Consider the following 18,039-nt stretch of genomic DNA (forward strand, 5'->3'; position numbering starts at 1 on the left):
GTAATCGAGTGACTGGAGAGATTGAAGTGTTCTCCAACTGGTTTTTGAATGTTATAATTCTTGACATCTGATTTGAGTCCATTTATTCTTTTACGTAGAAACTGTCCAGTTTGACCAATGTATATGGCAGAGGGGCATTGCTGGCACATGATGGCATATATCACATTGGTAGATGCGCAGGTGAACAAGCCTTGATAGTGTGGCTGATGTGATTAGGCCCTATGATGGTGTCCCCTGAATAGATATGTGGACAGAGTTGGCAACGGGCTTTGTTGCAAGGATAGGTTCCTAGGTTAGTGGTTCTGTTGTGTGGTGTGTGGTCTACAGCCAAGCTCTACGATATAACCGCATTTGCTCCAACCCCTCAGACAGAGACAAACACCTACAAGATCTCTATCATGCATTCCTACAACTACAATACCCACCTGCTGAAGTGAAGAAACAGATTGACAGAGCCAGAAGAGTACCCAGAAGTCACCTACTACAGGGCAGGCCCAACAAAGAAAATAACAGAACGCCACTAGCCCTCACCTTCAGGCCCCAACTAAAACCTCTCCAACGCATCATCAAGGATCTACAACCTATCCTGAAGGACGCCCCATCACTCTCACAGATCTTGGGAGACAGACCAGTCCTTGCTTACAGACAGCCCCCCAGTCTGAAGCAAATACTCACCAGCAACCACACACCACACAACAGAACCACTAACCCAGGAACCTATCCTTGCAACAAAGCCCATTGCCAACTCTGTCCACATATCTATTCAGGGGTCACCATCATAGGGCCTAATCACATCAGCCACACTATCAGAGGCTCGTTCACCTGCGCATCTACCAATGTGATATATGCCATCATGTGCCAGAAATGCCCCTCTGCCATGTACATTGGTCAAACTGGACAGTCTCTACCTAAAAGAATAAATGGACGCAAATCAGACGTCAAGAATTATAACATTCAAAAACCAGTTGGAGAACACTTCAATCTCTCCAGTCACTCGATTACAGACCTGAGGGTGGCTATCCTTCAACAAAAAAACTTCAAAAACAGACTCCAACAAGAGACTGCGGAATTGGAATTAATTTGCAAACTGGAGACAATTAACTTAGGCTTGAATAGAGACTGGGAATGGATGAGTCGTTACACAAAGTAAAACTATTTCCCCATGTTATTTCTCCCCCCCACCCCACCCCCCACTGTTCCTCAGATGTTCTTGTTAACTGCTGGAAATAGCCTACCTGCTTGTCACCATGAAAGGTTTTCCTCCTTTTCCCCCCCGGCTGCTGGTGATGGCTCATCTTAAGTGATCACTCTCCTTACAGTGTGTATGATAAAACCCATTGTTTCATGTATTCTGTGTGTGTATATCAATATCCCCTCTGTATTTTCCACCAAATGCATCCGATGAAGTGAGCTGTAGCTCACGAAAGCTTATGCTCAAATAAATTTGTTAGTCTCTAAGGTGCCACAAGCACTCCTTTTCTTTTTGCGAATACAGACTAACACGGCTGCTACTCTGAAAGACACAAGTAGTAATTCTTCTGATCTACTTTATACTGATTAGACCTCAACTGGAGTACTGTGTCCAGTTCTGGGCACCATATTTCAGGAAAGATATGGAAAAACTGGAGAAAGTCCAGAAAATAGCAACAAAAATGATTAAAGGACTAGAAAAACATGACCTATTAGGGAAGATTGAAAAAATTGGGACTGTTTAGTCTGGAGAAAAGAAGACAGAGGGGACATAACAGTTTTCAAGTACATAAAAGGTTTTTACAAGGAAGAAGCAGAAAAATTGTTCTCCTTAACTTCTGAGGATAGGATAAGCAGCAATGGACTTAAATTAAAAAAAAAAAAAAAAGGTGGTTTAGGTTGGACATTAGGAAAAACTTCCTAACTGTCAGAGTGGTTAAGCACTGGAATAAATTGCCTAGGGAGGTTGTGGAATCTCCATCGTCGGAGATTTTAAAGAACAGGTTCCACAAACATCTATCAGGAATGGTCTAGATATTTAGTCCTGTCATGAGCATAGGGGACTGGACTAGATGACCTCTTGAGGTCCCTTCCAGTCCTATGATTAGAGTCCTACAAAATTCACAGTCCATTCTGGTCAATTTCATGGCCATAAAATTTGAAAATTAGTCAATTTCACATTTTCAGATGTTTATATCTGAAATTTCAGGCTATTCTAACTGAGGGTGGGTCACAAACTTGTTGTGTGTGGGGGGGAAGGGGGTGTGGGATTACCACCATCACTTCTGTGCTGCCTTCAGAGCTTGGCTCGGAAAGTGGCAGCCACTGAGCTTCCTGCTGACACAGGAGGTTCTTGGAGGTGGGTCTGATCTCCTCCCAAGAGTGGACGTGGAGACGAAGAATATGTCCTGTCCCTCCCCAGCCCGGCCAGTACTAGCAGCTAGGAGTCCCTGGCTGAGGTGCTCCCAGCAGCATGGGGAAAATCAGATTTCAAGAGGAGGGCTTATTTCATGATCTGTGACATGTTTTTCATGGCTGTGAAATTGGTAGGGCCCTACCTATGATTCTGTTCTGCTAAATTTGGAAGCGATCCTAACATTGATAGTGGGTGCATTGATTCACTGCTTTTATCACGGTGTACAGCACAGATATACTCTCTCCCCAGCACTATTCTGTTGAGCTATCCACTGGATATTAGGATTTGCTGCTCCACAATTCAGAATCAAGGTTGGTCAAAAAGTGTTCACTGACCAAGAATATACTGAAGACACTGCCTTACTTGTATACATGTCAGAGAATTTTCAGCCCTATCCTTCAGGGTCTCCAAGACACTGCCTGCAATATGGGGGTTAAATGTCTCATGGCAGAAGAACCTTGGAGCTGAACCACCAAAATCCATGGTGCAGATGGAGTCTTGTATCGTGAAGAGTGTTGACAAGCTCATCTACATAGGCTGCAAAGTTCAAACTGGGTATTCTTTAACAAATAAGTCTTGCCACCTCTACCATGAAGTCCATGTTTTGCTTATGGATGCAAAAATGTCTGTGCTGAGACAAAGTTCAGACTCTGTCAAACCGATGTAGTATCTGTATTACTCTATGGGTCAGAAATCTGGACCCTCTTAAGGGCAGACTAAGAGTGGTTAGGGGGATTCCATCTGAGCTATCAGCACCAAATCCCGAGCATAAAGTGGTTTGAATTTGGGCTGTCAATCACAGAGTGATATGGCCTTCCTTCAATCACTCATATTAAAAAGCAGCGTTCCACACTCTTTGTCCATGTCATCAGGATGGATAAAAACACCCCAGCATACCATGCTATCAAACTCTCCATTGATGGGCAAAGGAGTTCACACCCTGACCTGACACCGTCAATGCAGTTGTCCCAGAGATTTGCAGGATTGAGCCAGACCTGGGAACTTCACTATATGCTGCCCGGTGCAACGCTACCATCCCTGGTCACTCTGGCTGGCTCAACGGTCCTCAGAAGACATGTATGCTTGATGATGTGCAACCTTTAATTCTAGCATTTCCTAACTTCTGAGTTCCCTAAATTCTGCCTGCCTTTGCAACCTTAATGTTCTTTTAACAAAGTGTGTCTTACATATTAAAATTTTCAAAAGCCCTTAAATGGTTTAGGGGCCTAAGTCCCATTATGAGCCATTAGGACTTAGGCACTTCTGAAAACTTTACTCAATCTTAACTGCTATTGTATTAAAACAATGAAAATAATTACAAACAAAACATAATTCACATTTGGTTAGAACCTGTAGTAAAATGATAAGAAATTTCACTCTTCATACTTTATTCTTAAACTGCCCCAGTGACCCTAGGCACTCTGGAATACACAGTACAATCCGTCACTGTTCCAAGAACTCAGTCATCTAACAAAGCAAGGAAGTTAATGATCATGTTTAAGACTTTGCCTGGCATTTCCTTGATTGGCTGGATTAAATCAAACTCTTCTTTTAGGCACAGTTTTGTTGTATTCATATTAATAGATGGTTTGCTTCAGCTCAGATCAAGTGTTTGTAACATGAGAGTGAGAGACTTTCTAAATGCATTTTGATTTCTCTTATATAAAGAGAACACAAGCTATGTTGTGAGTGCATAGGTAGACTCATAGTATTTGCTGAATCTAACTACATCCATATCATTCTAGGCTTATGATGTTAACTGAACACAATGAGGCGCTAACATGCGCCATTTAAAATAAGGAGTGATCCTGGTGATCCAACAGATTGAAATCTCTAGGAACGGCATTTTAACATAAGAATTGTCTAAGTTCAGTAGAATATATAGATATCATCATACTGGAACCAGCCAATGGTCCATCTAGTTTAGAATCCTGCTTCTGAAGAGAGCATCAACCTCAAGAATGGACAGAGCTGAATGGATAATGTTTGTTTCTGTGGGAGCAGCAAGCACGCAAAAATATTGCTACTGCTAAATGTTTCAGTGCTGGGTTGTAGGTAGGTGCTGCAATTCCAATGCCCCAGCTTTAAGGATGTGATTAAGTGTTCAATGCTGCAGCCATGAAATAGTTTCTGATACAAACAGCAAAAAGTTCTAAAATAGCTATGTATAATCAAGGGCTCAAAAATGCTTAGAAGTCGGAACAACTTCCTTCCCCTCCCCACTTTAAATGAAAAAAGATCTGTAGTCACAAGAGAGCAAGTCTGGAATGTCAAGGTTGAGAGTACAAAATATAGAAAGCAGGGCATATTGGCTCTAAAATATTGAAAGCTTAACTATACTGTTTGCATGTTTTCACATCATGTAGATTTTGGTACAGTAACTGATGAGTAATACCTATTGGTATTTTTATATATTATAAGTTGTACTGGTGTTAAGTTCTTATATAAAAATGAAGAGCCCAATTCTGCCACTCTTCCTCACAGAGTAATACCTATTCAAGCAAGTACATACTACTCAATGTGAGCAAGGATGACTGGGACCCCAAGTTAGCTCAAGACTGGCACTGTGTGCGTGTATTTATGATATGCAATGAAATGAAGCCAAGAAGGGAACAAAGTCACCTTGGCACCACAACGTTCTGAAAACATACGATCTTAAAAAGCCCATGACATCTACCTCAAATATTTGCTCAAAATTCTGGAATTCCTGAAATCTTGTCTGAAATCCTTCAGCTAGCGCACCACCTGCAAAACATAATATAGATTTAAGGTAGATCATAAAATCTCACAGTAAGTTACTATATTTTAACTCCTAAACTAAACTCAGACATTTCATATACACATGAAGGGAAATTAGGGTTCAATACGTACCACTCTCTGGCATCCCTTGGGCCTTCTGCTTTCTAGCACTAAGAACTTCCTTGGCTGAAACAAAAAAGATGCGGTTCTGTGCTTCTGAGAGATCAATGACTTTGAGCTCATCAACTAGGAAGGTCAGACAGCGCTCCATGTGCTGCCTGCGCACCTGTAAGACAAGGCAGAAATGGGGATGCAAAAAGCCAGTCAAATTGCAAACAAACATTTCTGACAAAAGAGAAATCAAAGCCTTAGAGCAATAAATAATCCCACTGATCCCAGAAGCCCTGAAAAACCCTCATATAATAAGATTCCCTCTAGTTCTAAAGAGGCAGCAGCGGCTCCTAATTAGCCATTTCGGATTTCCCCACCTGCCAAGAATTTTTTGAGTACTCAACCAAAATCTGATGCACTCAGAGGTACTGAAATAACAATTGCTTTATCACCCAAACACAGAGTATGATATATTGCATGTCAGTTACGTGTGGAAATGAGGATTTAAAAATAAAATAAATAAATAAAAATCTTGAAAATTATTTTAAAAAGAACCACCATTGAATGAAAGTTTTAGTTTGGTAATTACATTTGAAGCAGGTGGTAAAATGCTTTTGCATTCTGATCACATATCCTCCCTAATTTTTCTTTACAACACTGAACACGCTCCATCCCCCGATTTGTTTTATGCATTATAATGTGCCTATTCCCATAGTATCTAGACACATAAGCATACATTTATATGTTTGGCAATATTTTTGCCTATAGTTTAAACAAGCCATTGTTTCTGCTATAGTTATCTGACATTTGTTATTACCAAAGGATGAAAAAGTAACTCACATCTTCCATATATTCAGGCTCTGATGCAGATGCATCCCAGCGATTATTCAGGATGAAGATGTTTGGCTTGGAAAGTCGTTCATTTACTTTGTGAAAAAAGTGCTTTTCCTAAGAATTGAGGAAAGAAAAAACAAAAACAAAGAATAACGCCATCTTTTGAAGATGATAGCAGATTCTGGATTATCAATTTGTTGTTTCTTGGTTTAAATTACAGCTGTTAAAAAAAATACTTTGACACTTTCTGCTTCCTTAAAATTTAGCATTTTATATTAGTCCAAAAATCATGAATTATATTAATATCATACCAACAATAAAATCTAAATCCAAGAGTTTCACAAGCTATAAAGAGGGGCACTAATTCTTCTCTGAAAAAACAGACAGACATAAGGTAAAACTACTTCATAATTTAAAAAGAATGTCTTCCTTATTTGAACTGTCCTTTTACTCTTGCACATCCAGCAGAATTCCAATGCTACATCCAGGACCACTGTTCATATCAAACTATATTCTCCAGTGGAATACAAATAAGCAACATTCTATTCAGGGGGCATGATGAACCACTGAAAACTTGACTTGAACCTCCTAAATAACTGCTGAATTTTCTATGGGAAACTGAATAATATGTGCATGTGCCTGCAAACAAGTTATCTTGCAAGCCCCTTCTGCTTTTCAACAGTCATAATGAATTAATCAGAAGAGAGTGACCATCAGTTAGCACAGCTGAAGAGTGAAAGTTCACCTAGCCATCTTCTGTGTCTCCAGACTTAAACTGAACACTGTCTACACTATTAAGCCATGTTTACACTATGGGTGCTACAGCAGCACATCTATGGCCCTGCAGTTATGTGACTATGTAGTGCTATAGTGTAAATGCTTCCTACAGTGATGGAAAGAATTCTCCATCTCTATATGAACTCCACTCTCTTGAGCGATGGTAGCTTGTTTGACAGAAGCATTCCTCTGTTGACCTCGCTGCATCTACACAGGGTGTTAAGATGACGTAGCTACAGTGCTCCTAAGCACCATAGCTATGCCAACCTAGCCCCAGTTTAGACCAGGCCTTAGATAAAACATTTGAAATACTTAAATTGCTATGATCCAATAAGAAATCGTAAATCTGCAAATAAGGCACTATTACAACAATAAGAACTCCTTCCAACAGAACTCAATGGCCTTCTATTTCATAGAATCATAGAAGATTAGGGTTGGAAGAGACCTCAGGAGGTCATCTAATCCAACCCCCTGCTCAAAGCAGGGCCAACTCCAACTAAATCATCCCAGCCAGGGCTTTGTCAAGCCGGGCTTTAAAAAACAATAAGGCTGGAGATTCCACCACCTCCCTAGATAACACATTCCAGTGCTTCACCACCCTCTTAGTGAAATAGGGTTTCCTAATATCCAACCTCAACCTCCCCCATTGCAACTTGAGACCATTGCTTCTTGTACTGTCATCTGCCACCACTGAACAGCCTAGCTCCCAACTTCTTTGGAACCCTCCTTCAGGTAGTTGAAGGCTGCTATCAAATCCCCTCTCACTCTTCTCTTCTGCAGACTAAATAACCCCAGTTCCCTCAGCCTCTTCTCATAAGTCATGTGCCCCAGCCCCCTAATCATTTTCATTGCCCACTGCTAGACTCTCTCCAATTTGTCCACATCCCTTCTGTAGTGGGGGGCCCAAAACTGGATGCAATACTCCAGATGTGGCCTCAACAGTGCCGAATAGAGGGGAATAATCACTTCCCTCGATCTGCTGGAAATGCTCCTACTAATGCACCCCATTATGCCATTAGCCTTCTTGGCAACAAGGGCACACAGTTAACTCATATCCAGCTTCTCGTCCACTGTAATCCCCAGGTCCTTTTCTGCAGAACTGCCGCTTAGCCCGTCAGTCCCCAGCCAGTAGCAGTGCATGGGATTCTTCCATCTTAAGTGCAGGACTCTGCACTTGTCCTTGTTGAACTTCATTAGATTTCTTTTGGTCCAATCCTCCAATTTGTTTAGGCCACTCTAGACCCTATCCCTACCCTCCAGTGTATCTACCTCTCCCCACAGCTTAGTGTCATCCGTGAACTTGTTGAAGGTGCACGCCATCCCATCATCCAGATCATTAATGAAGATGCTGAACAAAACTGGCCCCAGGACCGACCGCAGGAGCACTCCGCTTGATACCAGCTGCCAACTAGACATCGAGCCATTGATCACTATCCATTGAGCCCAATGATCTAGCCAGCTTTCTGTCCACCTTATAGTCCATTCATCCAATCCATACTTCTTTAACTTGCTGGAAAGAATACTGTGGGAGACTGTATCAAAAGCTTTGCTAAAGTCAAGATATATCACATCCACCACTTTCCCCATATCCACAGAGCCAGTTATCTCATCAAAGAAAGCAATCAGGTTGGTCAGGCATGACTGGCCCTTGGTGAATCCATGTTGAGTGTTCCTGAGCACCTTCCTCTCCTGCAAGTGCTTCAAAATGGATTCTTTGAAGACCTGCTCCATGATTTTCCCAGGGACTGAGATGAGGCTGACCGGTCTGTAGTTCCCCAGATTCTCCTTCTTCACTTTTTTAAAGATGGGCACTATATTTGCCTTTTTCCAATTGTCCGGAACCTCCCCCGATCGCCATGAGTTTTCAAAGATAAAGGCCAATGGCTCTGCAATCACATCAGCTAACTCTCTCAGCACTCTCCGATGCATTAGCTCCAGCCCCATGGACTTATGCAGTCTAGCTCTTCTAAATAGTCCTTAACTTGTTCATTCACCACTGAGGGCTGCTCACCTGCTCCCCAAACTGTGCTGCCCAGTGCAGCAGTCTGGGAGCTGACTTTGTCTGTGAAGACCGAGGCAAAAAAAAAAAAAAAGCATTGAGTACTTCAGTTTTTTCCACATGATGTCACGAGATTGCCTCCCCCATTCAGTAAGAGTCTCACACTTTCCCTGGCCACCTTCTTGTTGCTAACATACCTGTAGAAACCCTTCTTGTTACCCTTCACATACCTTGCTAGCTGCAACTCCAATTGTGCTTTGGCCTTCCTGATTACACCCCTGCATGCTTGAGCAATATTTTTTATGCTCCTCCCTTAGGAGGGAGCTATACAAAAAAAAAAGTTTTGTGGTCCCTCCATTGGTTTTTCTGCAGGCCACTAAACAAAACTATTCCTCCACGTACTATAATTGTATCAAGTGAAATTGCTTATTAGCACAGGATGCTAAAAATCAAACAAAAATTAACAAGAATTTTCCTGCAGATTTACAGCCCATACATGGTTCCTACATGTTTACAATCCAAGTCTGACCATCAAAAAATAAGCTATTTTCCTGAATTAATGAGAGAACCAAATCAACTTTGGCCTTTGTTACTTTGTTACCAAGCACACAGGTCCTCATTGTTTCCATATTTCTAAGTGGTAATGGATTCTTGACAAAAATCCAACAACTTTTTTAAACCCACAGAACGTTCAGATTAATGATGTCTAGTCTCCCTCCATACGAAAAGCCAACATGTCCTGCAAGAGGATGAGATAGTGAAGCCACAATTTTACCAAATCCTCTCTCTCCATTAGATGATGTCAGAAAACCTCATTTGTAAAGGAGTCTCCATGGCTGGAACTCAGAAAATAGTATGCAGTGTTTTTAAGATCAGCTTTTGCTCTCTTCAGATTCCCATTCAGTTATTCCAACCTACTGGAATGCTGGGGAAGATTTTCTTTTTGAATTCATTTCTTTATTTCATTAATAGCCGCCAGGGTAGTAGTAAGGAGAAGAGAAGTCTTGCCTTCCTAGCACTGTCCTTCAGAAAGACAGGTTAGATAAACTGATGATATATTCTTACGAGGGAAATTTACCCCCTCTTCGGTGCTGGGAACATACAGAAGAATTTCACAGAGATGCAGATTTCCTCCACACCTCTTTCGGTTAGGTTTAGCGTATGGGTGTTGCATTGTTGGTGGCCTGTGACATACAGAAGGTCAGACTACATGATCTGGTTGTCTCTTCTGTCCTTAAATGCCATGATCTTTTATATCATCTTTCAGTTCTGTGTATAAAGTACTTTAGTGCAGTCTGTTTCCTTGATGATAACACTCTTACTGTTAATCTTTTTCATCAGAAAATCTTGAGCCTCCTATAAAGTTGGGCAAGTGTTACTGCCATTTTATAGATGGGGAAATGGGGGCAGAAAGCATAAATGACTGACTAGAGTCAGAGCAAATCAGCAATAAAGGGGACAACAGGATGCTGATGCTTTAACCATTAACCACACTGTGCTGTTAGCCCCCAATAATTATGGAAAATTCACTGTATAAATTCTAGGAAGAAAGCAGAAGCTCCCACATACCAATGGACCTTGGGAAGTCATCTTACTGGATCCTTGTGCATTTAAGCGAAGACCTAACAATTTTAATTAACAAGAGAATGTCCTACCGTATTCATGAGAGTTGATTCTGAATTAGCAACCAAGACAAAGACATCAGCATCTAAACAAAATTTGTCAATCCAGGTGTCTAGCTCTGTAGTGACATCTGTACCAGGGCTGTTGGAAAAAGACATATTTATCAGTATCAAGAAAAATAAAATTCTTCATTTTTAGAAACTGAACAAGAGGACAGGATGGCTCTGGGGCTTCATATTGGGATGTGAAACCCTGATGAAATGCAGCACAAGTTGGTCATGACAGAAAGTAACCATCATCTGGCAGCTATTCAGTCAATTATGTAAAACCAGTTGGTTGTCTCCATTCAGTTTCTAATGGACATATAGCCGCATCATAAAAGCCACCAATACAAATGAAAGACTGTTGCCAATCTCAGCAGAGAAGCCAAGTGCTGAATGGGCTAAAAGCATCAATTATTCTTTCATCCCCATGAACAGTCCCTCCAAGGGCAGGCTGAGGTGCACTGGTAAGAGAATATTGAGAAAATTTTGTGAACACATCTTCAGAGTTGCCAAAATAGCTTAAAAAAAATAAATTAGCATTAACCTCACAAATTTTAAAAAAGTCATCTCTATAAATTGCAAAACAAAAAACATCCTGTCACTAGTGTTCAAGTTTCTAACAAAACGTACTTTCCCATGATTCTGGAGAGACATTTGGCAGATAAGTATCAGGGGGTAGGCGTATTAGTCTGTATCCACAAAAACAACAAGGAGTCCAGTGGCACCTTAAAGACTAACAGATTTATTTGGGCATAAGCTTTCATGGGTAAAAAACCCACTTCTTCAGATGCATGTGTAGGATTTGGGAGATAGTCTCTCTCCATAGTTAAGGTTGAAAGTAGCCATTGTAAATCTGATTTTTACTCCCACATTCCAGCCAAAATTAACCCATCTGCCTGAAGTTTTACAGGCATAATCTCAAGGGTAGGGTGGAATTTATCTGGTAAGTGTGAAATTAAACAAGACATTGCATTTGATGGATGAAAGTTCAAAGAGTAGCTCAATCTTATTTCTTAAACATTTTTTGAACATTATTTTTTGGTTTATCAGAACTACTATACTTATTGGCCAAGAGAAATGGAAAGTTTCTGAATCCTGTCAAGTAATTAAATATTTATAAAGCCCTACTTAATTCACAATATTGCAGACCTGCAATATTAGACTTATTTTCACAACAGGAGCCCCCGTGGAAAGTTGCAGGAAAATAATAAGGGACCATGTTACCACAAATAATAAGATCCATTATTACTTTTACATGATTTTCCATAGCTTGTTCGTAACTCAGCTGCAATTTTTAGACAATCATCCTGCAATTAAAGTAGGGCCTTAATTATTTAGTTATTAGGAGCAGTTTTTGCACACAGAAAGGGCTCTGCAGAGGTCTTAACTTGTTCTGATGCAAGTGGTCCAGGGAAGGATGAAGAATTGTATGCAAGTGTAGGATTCAGGGATGAGCAATTTGTAAACTCCACCAGCATGGCTTGCAAGTAAAGCTGGTCAAAATTTCCCATATTTCATTAAAATTTTTTGAAAAGTTTCTTTAAAATTGAAAAAAAAAAAAAAAAAAGATTTTTTTCCCCAAAAAAATTTCTCCCACTTTTCAAACAGTTATAGAACTGGTGGAAAATTCCAAAGTTTCAACAACAGAAATTGTTGATATTTCAGATTTCAACCAAAAAATAGGGCCTTTTTTTGCTAAATATTTTTCCACTTTTTCAACCAGCTACACTTCCAAGTTCTGGAATCTCTTTGTAGCTTTGCAAATGCTTGCAAACAACAACTTATCAGTAAGCATTCCTTCTATTCTCGAGAGAAAAAAAACCCTAAAAAGTTCCCAGGCAAAAACCTTCATTAAACACAAGTTAAGATAGTCAATTTCTAGCAGTTTCTTAAAAAGGAAGAATATTTAAAGCGCAATTCTACTGTGCAAAGTAACTGGAAATAGCATTGTGAAGTCCCTTGTTTGTTATCTCTCAATCATTTCCCATTCAAATTTGCTCAATTTACTCATAAAAATATTCCCTCCTCCCAGAAGCTTTACAAATTCAATCTGGAATCTGAGAAACAAACTAAGTTCTCCTTCTCACACTTCCTCACTAGCAACAAGGATTCTGACAGGCAATCATAGCCTAAATTACCCTTGTGCAACCCTACTGTCTTCAAATTGTGTCAAAGACCACTGTGTATTCCCGCTGTGTTCAGTGGGGTTGCACAGGCATCGCTGAGGGTATAATACAGAGCTGCCACTTAATTACAATTCCGTTGATGATGTGCAAGAAAAACAGAAGCCAGCTCACTCTGCCAACTGGGTTGGCTCTGTATTGCTTACACGTGGACAGATCCGGCATTCGAGGAAGAAAATAACAATGCTCCCACTGATTTCAAGGCATAAGATCAGAGGTACAATAATTAGTAGTAGTACTTTTTTTCCCCATGGGTAGTGAGCAATGTGTACTCTGAATATACTCAAGCCTGGCCTGCACTAAAAAGTTAGGTCAACCCCGCTACGTCACTCGGTGGGAAGGGGAGAGTGTGAAAAATCCACACCTCTAAACAATGTAGTTAAACTGACCTAATCCCCAGTGTAGACAGCGCTAGATTGACGGAAGAATTTTTGCATTGACCTACCTACCTACCACCTCTCAGGAAGGTGGATTACTTACGCCAATGGGAGAACCTGTTTCCACTGCAACTATGTTGCTGTAGCATTTCAAGTGGAGACAAGTTGTCAGCTGCTCAGTAATAAAGTGCCTTTGTTACAAAATCACTCATAAGAGCAAAACCACATTGTGGTTTCTATATACCACTTAAGAGGTGAAAAAAAAATAGGTAGTTTATATCCAGGATGGCAGAGGAATCCTTATGTATTCGACGTGTTTGTAGAAAATCAGACAATACAGTCCAGAATTCTTTGATTCCACAAATAAACCACATAATGTGAATTTAACAGATCTACAGCCACAGGCTGGGGCCTTCAAAAAGTCTCTCTTTTAAGCATTTCTAGAATACCATCACTGTATTATCTCAGCACTGAAGTCCTTATCAAAAAATCTTTTCCATCAAAAGCCCAGATTGTCTATATTTTAGATAAGCATGAGGGGTTCACAGGATGACTAGGCTCCTGAGGGACAGGGAAAGAGTTACAGTTGGTAGGATGACCGTAACATATTAGTTTGTTTTTTTAAAGTATAAGCTTAACTCAGCCAAAAGCTAGAGAGCTTCTGAACTCAATGATGGGACACACTCTCGTTCCAACTGTGACTCAGCCAAAATATGTACAGTGGTTTGATGAGGAAGACCAGAGAATCTACACAAAGGAACAAACTTCAAGCACTTAAAATTTTTCATGTTAACTTATTTATGACATATCTAAAAACCACAACATTAAATCAATTATACATTTCACTTAGGGTTTAGTAACACAATTAGTGAGGATCAGATAATGCAGAAGACTCTTTAGATAACTGGGTTTGATAAAATAATACTTGTACCTGTCCACCAAAACCAAGTCATCTCTCAGGAGAGCACACTTTGCCTTGGGCCAAAAGACATGGACAAGACAGCCAGCTTCCAGGTCTTTATCCATATGAAGCGCATGAGCAAGTTGATTAACAGTCTGTGAAGAATGTAAAGCATCAGAAAAAGAAAGATACTTAGGCCTGCAATAACAGCCTTAAAAAAATAAAACTAGAGACAAGACTTTTTGAATAGATAACTGATACAAGGTTTCAACTTGCATCTCAAATATTGTGAATCATTTTTTCAAATGCCTTCTTTCCATCCAGGGCCCTTCACATACCTTAGTGTCTAAATAGTCATTTTTCTACACTTCGAAAAAAGATGGGACTCTCTTTGGAGTGGTGGTATTCCTTATATGGCTGGAGGGTTACCACTGAGTGTTAAAGTAATTCTTCAAATGCTAGGAGGCCAGCACACTACCTCTCACTGTATTTAAAGGATAATTTTTTAAATACACTTGATGGATTAAAATGGTCATTTCTGAACCTCATGCCGAACAAACCAGACTGGTTTAAAAAACAAAACAAAAAACAAACTACAGTTGGTAATAACTGAAGTATGGGAACCCAATGCAAGATTATAATTAGCTCTCCATCCTCCTTTAACAGGGGTTTAACAAATCAAAATGAATGTTTAAGTACGCAAAACGTTTAAAAAGTAAACAAGAGGCATATTTTTCTGAATTTATACTAAGTTTTTGGAAGAAAATGGTGCATGTTTATTTTTCAAATGTGAGCCTTCCAGAGCTTTGAAAAGTTATAGAACTTACTGGTGGTCCTACATACACAAACCATTCGATAGAGTAAGGTACAAATGAGCCATTTACATACAAGGCCTAAGAAAGAGCTATGGACTTTGTTTTAGTTTTATTTAGTTATTTCAGTGCTGGAAGAATGACTTTGAAATACTAAATAAATTTGGCTTATGTTCCCCATACTTAAAAATGGTAAGTGTTAAATATTGCACCTAACAAAATGGTCCTTTTAATACTAGGTTTCCAAGCACCTGCTTCTTAACCATTGAAAAACTATACCTTGACACTCTTCTTTTCATCTGATCCTTCAGTCATGAGATAAGCCTTATCACCATCTGTTCCTTCTACACTGAGAAAGCAATTCGTTGTGTGGCCAATCCCACTAGGAAGGACCTTATCCCACAACATTGCATTAATGACAGAACTCTTTCCACTGCTTGTTCTAGAGGAAGAGAGAATATAAAAGAATTTAAAGCAAGGCATACAGAAAACCAAACACACCTTTGCTTTAGATTGTATTCTCCCTACTTAACTAGACCCAGATTCTTCAAGTTGTTCCTCATGGCATACCCTTGTGTCCATATAGAATAGCTTGCAGGAATAGGGCCTAAGGCCAGATCTACACTAAAAAAGTTTCCCAGAATAGCTATACTGGCAAACCATCCTAGTGTAGACATAACTTACACCAACAAAAAAAACCCTTTTGACAGTATAGCGTATACTGGTGTGGCCCGCAAAATAAACTACATTGGCAAAAGTACTTTTATTTTGGTATAACTGAATCTACAATAGGACTTTTGTCAGGAAAAGAAAAAAGACACCCCCCCCACCCCCACACACACCCAAAGTCACAACCTTAACCAACATTACTATACCAGCAAAAGTTTTAGTGTAATCCTGGCCCTAGACTTCAAGACAGAAACCGCCTTTTATTCTGTGTTTGTTGTGTGCCTATCACAATGGCACCGTAATCCTGACTGAGTCGTCTAGGCACTACCCTAATACAAATAACATGACAATAATAATAAATTCAGCTACTTTTCAAAAATTATTTTCATTCCAAGGTAAAGTCTCACAGTCAAATATGACCACTAAGATCTCTTTAATGTAAGGTTTCAGAGTAGCAGCCGTGTTAGTCTGTATTCGCAAAAAGAATAGGAGTACTTGTGGCACATTAGAGACTAACAAATTTATTTGAGCATAAGTTTTCGCGTGCTACAGCTCACTTCATCGGATGCATTCAGATAACCTTCTCAACTGGAGGATGGCTTCCACAATAAAATATGGAAGATCTAACTTGTCTTTTCTTTTTTAGATTGTAAAATGCATTTCTCTAACAGTAATTCCAGTTTATTTTAATAAAAAATTCCTCTTTGTCAGAGGATGGAATTTAGCTCTAACCTTATTTTGGATGAAAGACGTAACACAGACATTTAGGGCCTGGCTACACTAGAAACTTCAAAGCGCTGTCACAGGAGCACTCCCACGGCAGCACTTTGAAGCGCGAGTATGGTTGCGCGCGAGCGCTGGGAGAGATCTCTCCCAGCGCTCCTGGTAATCCACCTCCACAAGGGGATTAGCTTCGAGTGCTCGGAGCCTGTTTACACTAGTGCTTTTAAAGCACTCTGATTTGCTGCGCTCGGGGTGATTTTTCACCTCCCTGAGCCAGCAAGTTAGAGCGGTATAAAATGTAGAATGTAGCCAAGCCCTTAGTTAACTTGGCTAACAGGTCTGTTTGTTAACTCAGTACACTAAAGGTATTCAAAACGCATTCTCAGCTATGTCCTACTTTACACTAGCCTTCCACTCATCACTCATAAGGAATTGGGGCTTAACCATTAAGCAACAGAAGGAATCCTGCGTAGACACTCATGCTAATCAGTTTCTTTTAGATATCATGCCTTAAAGAGTGGTTTAACACTCTATAGACAGTAGTCTGAAAATTTATTAGAACACACCTATTTGCCAACATTTACATAATTCATTCAAAATACAGCACTAAAGTCAAATTTTAACCAGCTTGTCACTCCCCATGCTGTAACCCCTTCAGGCCTTTGCAATGGCAACTTTCTGTCAGGCACCATACTTATATGTTTCTTCAAGTTGTAATTCTGTGAAATTTCAATACCTTGAAAAAAGCTATTTTTTTCTACCTAGTCAGTTAAGTATTCCAAATGCAGGTAAGACTGAATTCCAGAAAGTCTTACACATATATTTCACTTTACCCATGAGTAAATCCCATTTGCTTCATAAGAACTACTCATATAAACAACAGGACCGTAAGCTTGCTCTTCACCATTTATAGTGACTTACTGTTCTACATTTCACTAACAGCATACAGTGAAAATAAGTCTTATGAACTTCATCTTCATATCTGCTTAAATCCAGTTTACAGTAGTCATGCATGACATGAAGCTGCAAAATTTGGCTTACTAACGTTGAATGGGAATGCTTCAATCCAAATAAAATTTTCAGTGAAAGTTTTTTTTTTTTTTATGAAGTCATTACAACTTTTCTATTAATATTAAGTTTTTCAAACCCACCCCCAATCCTTACCAACATATAACCAACATTTGTACTTAAATACCTGAAAGTATCCCTTAAAATGTTAAATATTTTCCTCAGTATGTTAAGTTGAGAAATTGAACTATTTCAAATTCAATACGTACAGAGCCTATTGTTGCAGTTACCTGCCTACTGCAGTATGTATTAAAAAAGTAAAACTCAGATGATCACTAACTGCTCATTATTATTATTTCCCAACACTTGAAAAAGTTATTTTTAGAACAGGAGAAGAGTACTAAAAGAGCATTTTCTTCCAATATTTTGGAAATGTTACCTAAATGGGGAAGACGTTCTGCAACCAAGATTTGTAACCAGCATTCTTCCAAATTAAGTGAGAGTTAACTATGAATTTCACATGATCCTAAATAACTTCAAATATTCATACTTGTTTGTAAATCAAGTAGCATAGTTAGTGTTATAACAAATAATCATGACTAACTTCACACTAGTTAGTCTTTCCACTACCTTGAAACTTTATTTTCAAAATATCCCCCCATTTTCTGCTGATTTCTCTCAGTTGCTTATGTATGGAAACACAGGCAATCAAACATTTCTTTGTTTTTCAGGGTCATCAACATTCAGCACGAACTAGAATCCTTAAAAGTGTGAGGAAATTAAACAAACAAGAATACCATAAAGTTAAAGCAAAACTGTGGGAAGAGGATGGTGGCAATCTCACAGATACTCT

At 39.5% G+C, this 18,039-nt stretch overlaps 1 protein-coding gene across 15 annotated transcripts in view; it reads right to left on the bottom strand.

Moving 5' to 3' along the window:
- The window catches only part of LOC119861148 (mitofusin-1), a 69,256-nt gene that overhangs the window by 29,787 nt on the left and 21,430 nt on the right, over nucleotides 1-18,039 (bottom strand). For all 15 annotated transcript variants that reach the window (XR_006274075.1, XR_006274076.1, XM_043491918.1 and 12 more), the window contains 6 exons: nucleotides 15,066-15,228; nucleotides 14,005-14,129; nucleotides 10,502-10,610; nucleotides 6,077-6,184; nucleotides 5,258-5,411; nucleotides 5,064-5,131 (listed from right to left, as the gene is read on the bottom strand). Coding sequence is in view for 13 of the 15 variants with exons in the window: in XM_043491918.1 (XP_043347853.1) it covers nucleotides 5,064-5,131; nucleotides 5,258-5,411; nucleotides 6,077-6,184; nucleotides 10,502-10,610; nucleotides 14,005-14,129; nucleotides 15,066-15,228 (727 nt within the window). In the remaining 2 variants the exon portion in view is untranslated. The remainder of the gene's footprint in view (nucleotides 1-5,063; nucleotides 5,132-5,257; nucleotides 5,412-6,076; nucleotides 6,185-10,501; nucleotides 10,611-14,004; nucleotides 14,130-15,065; nucleotides 15,229-18,039) is intronic.

The sequence above is a fragment of the Dermochelys coriacea genome, chromosome 9, assembly GCF_009764565.3.
Source record: "Dermochelys coriacea isolate rDerCor1 chromosome 9, rDerCor1.pri.v4, whole genome shotgun sequence".
Taxonomy (NCBI): domain Eukaryota; kingdom Metazoa; phylum Chordata; order Testudines; family Dermochelyidae; genus Dermochelys; species Dermochelys coriacea.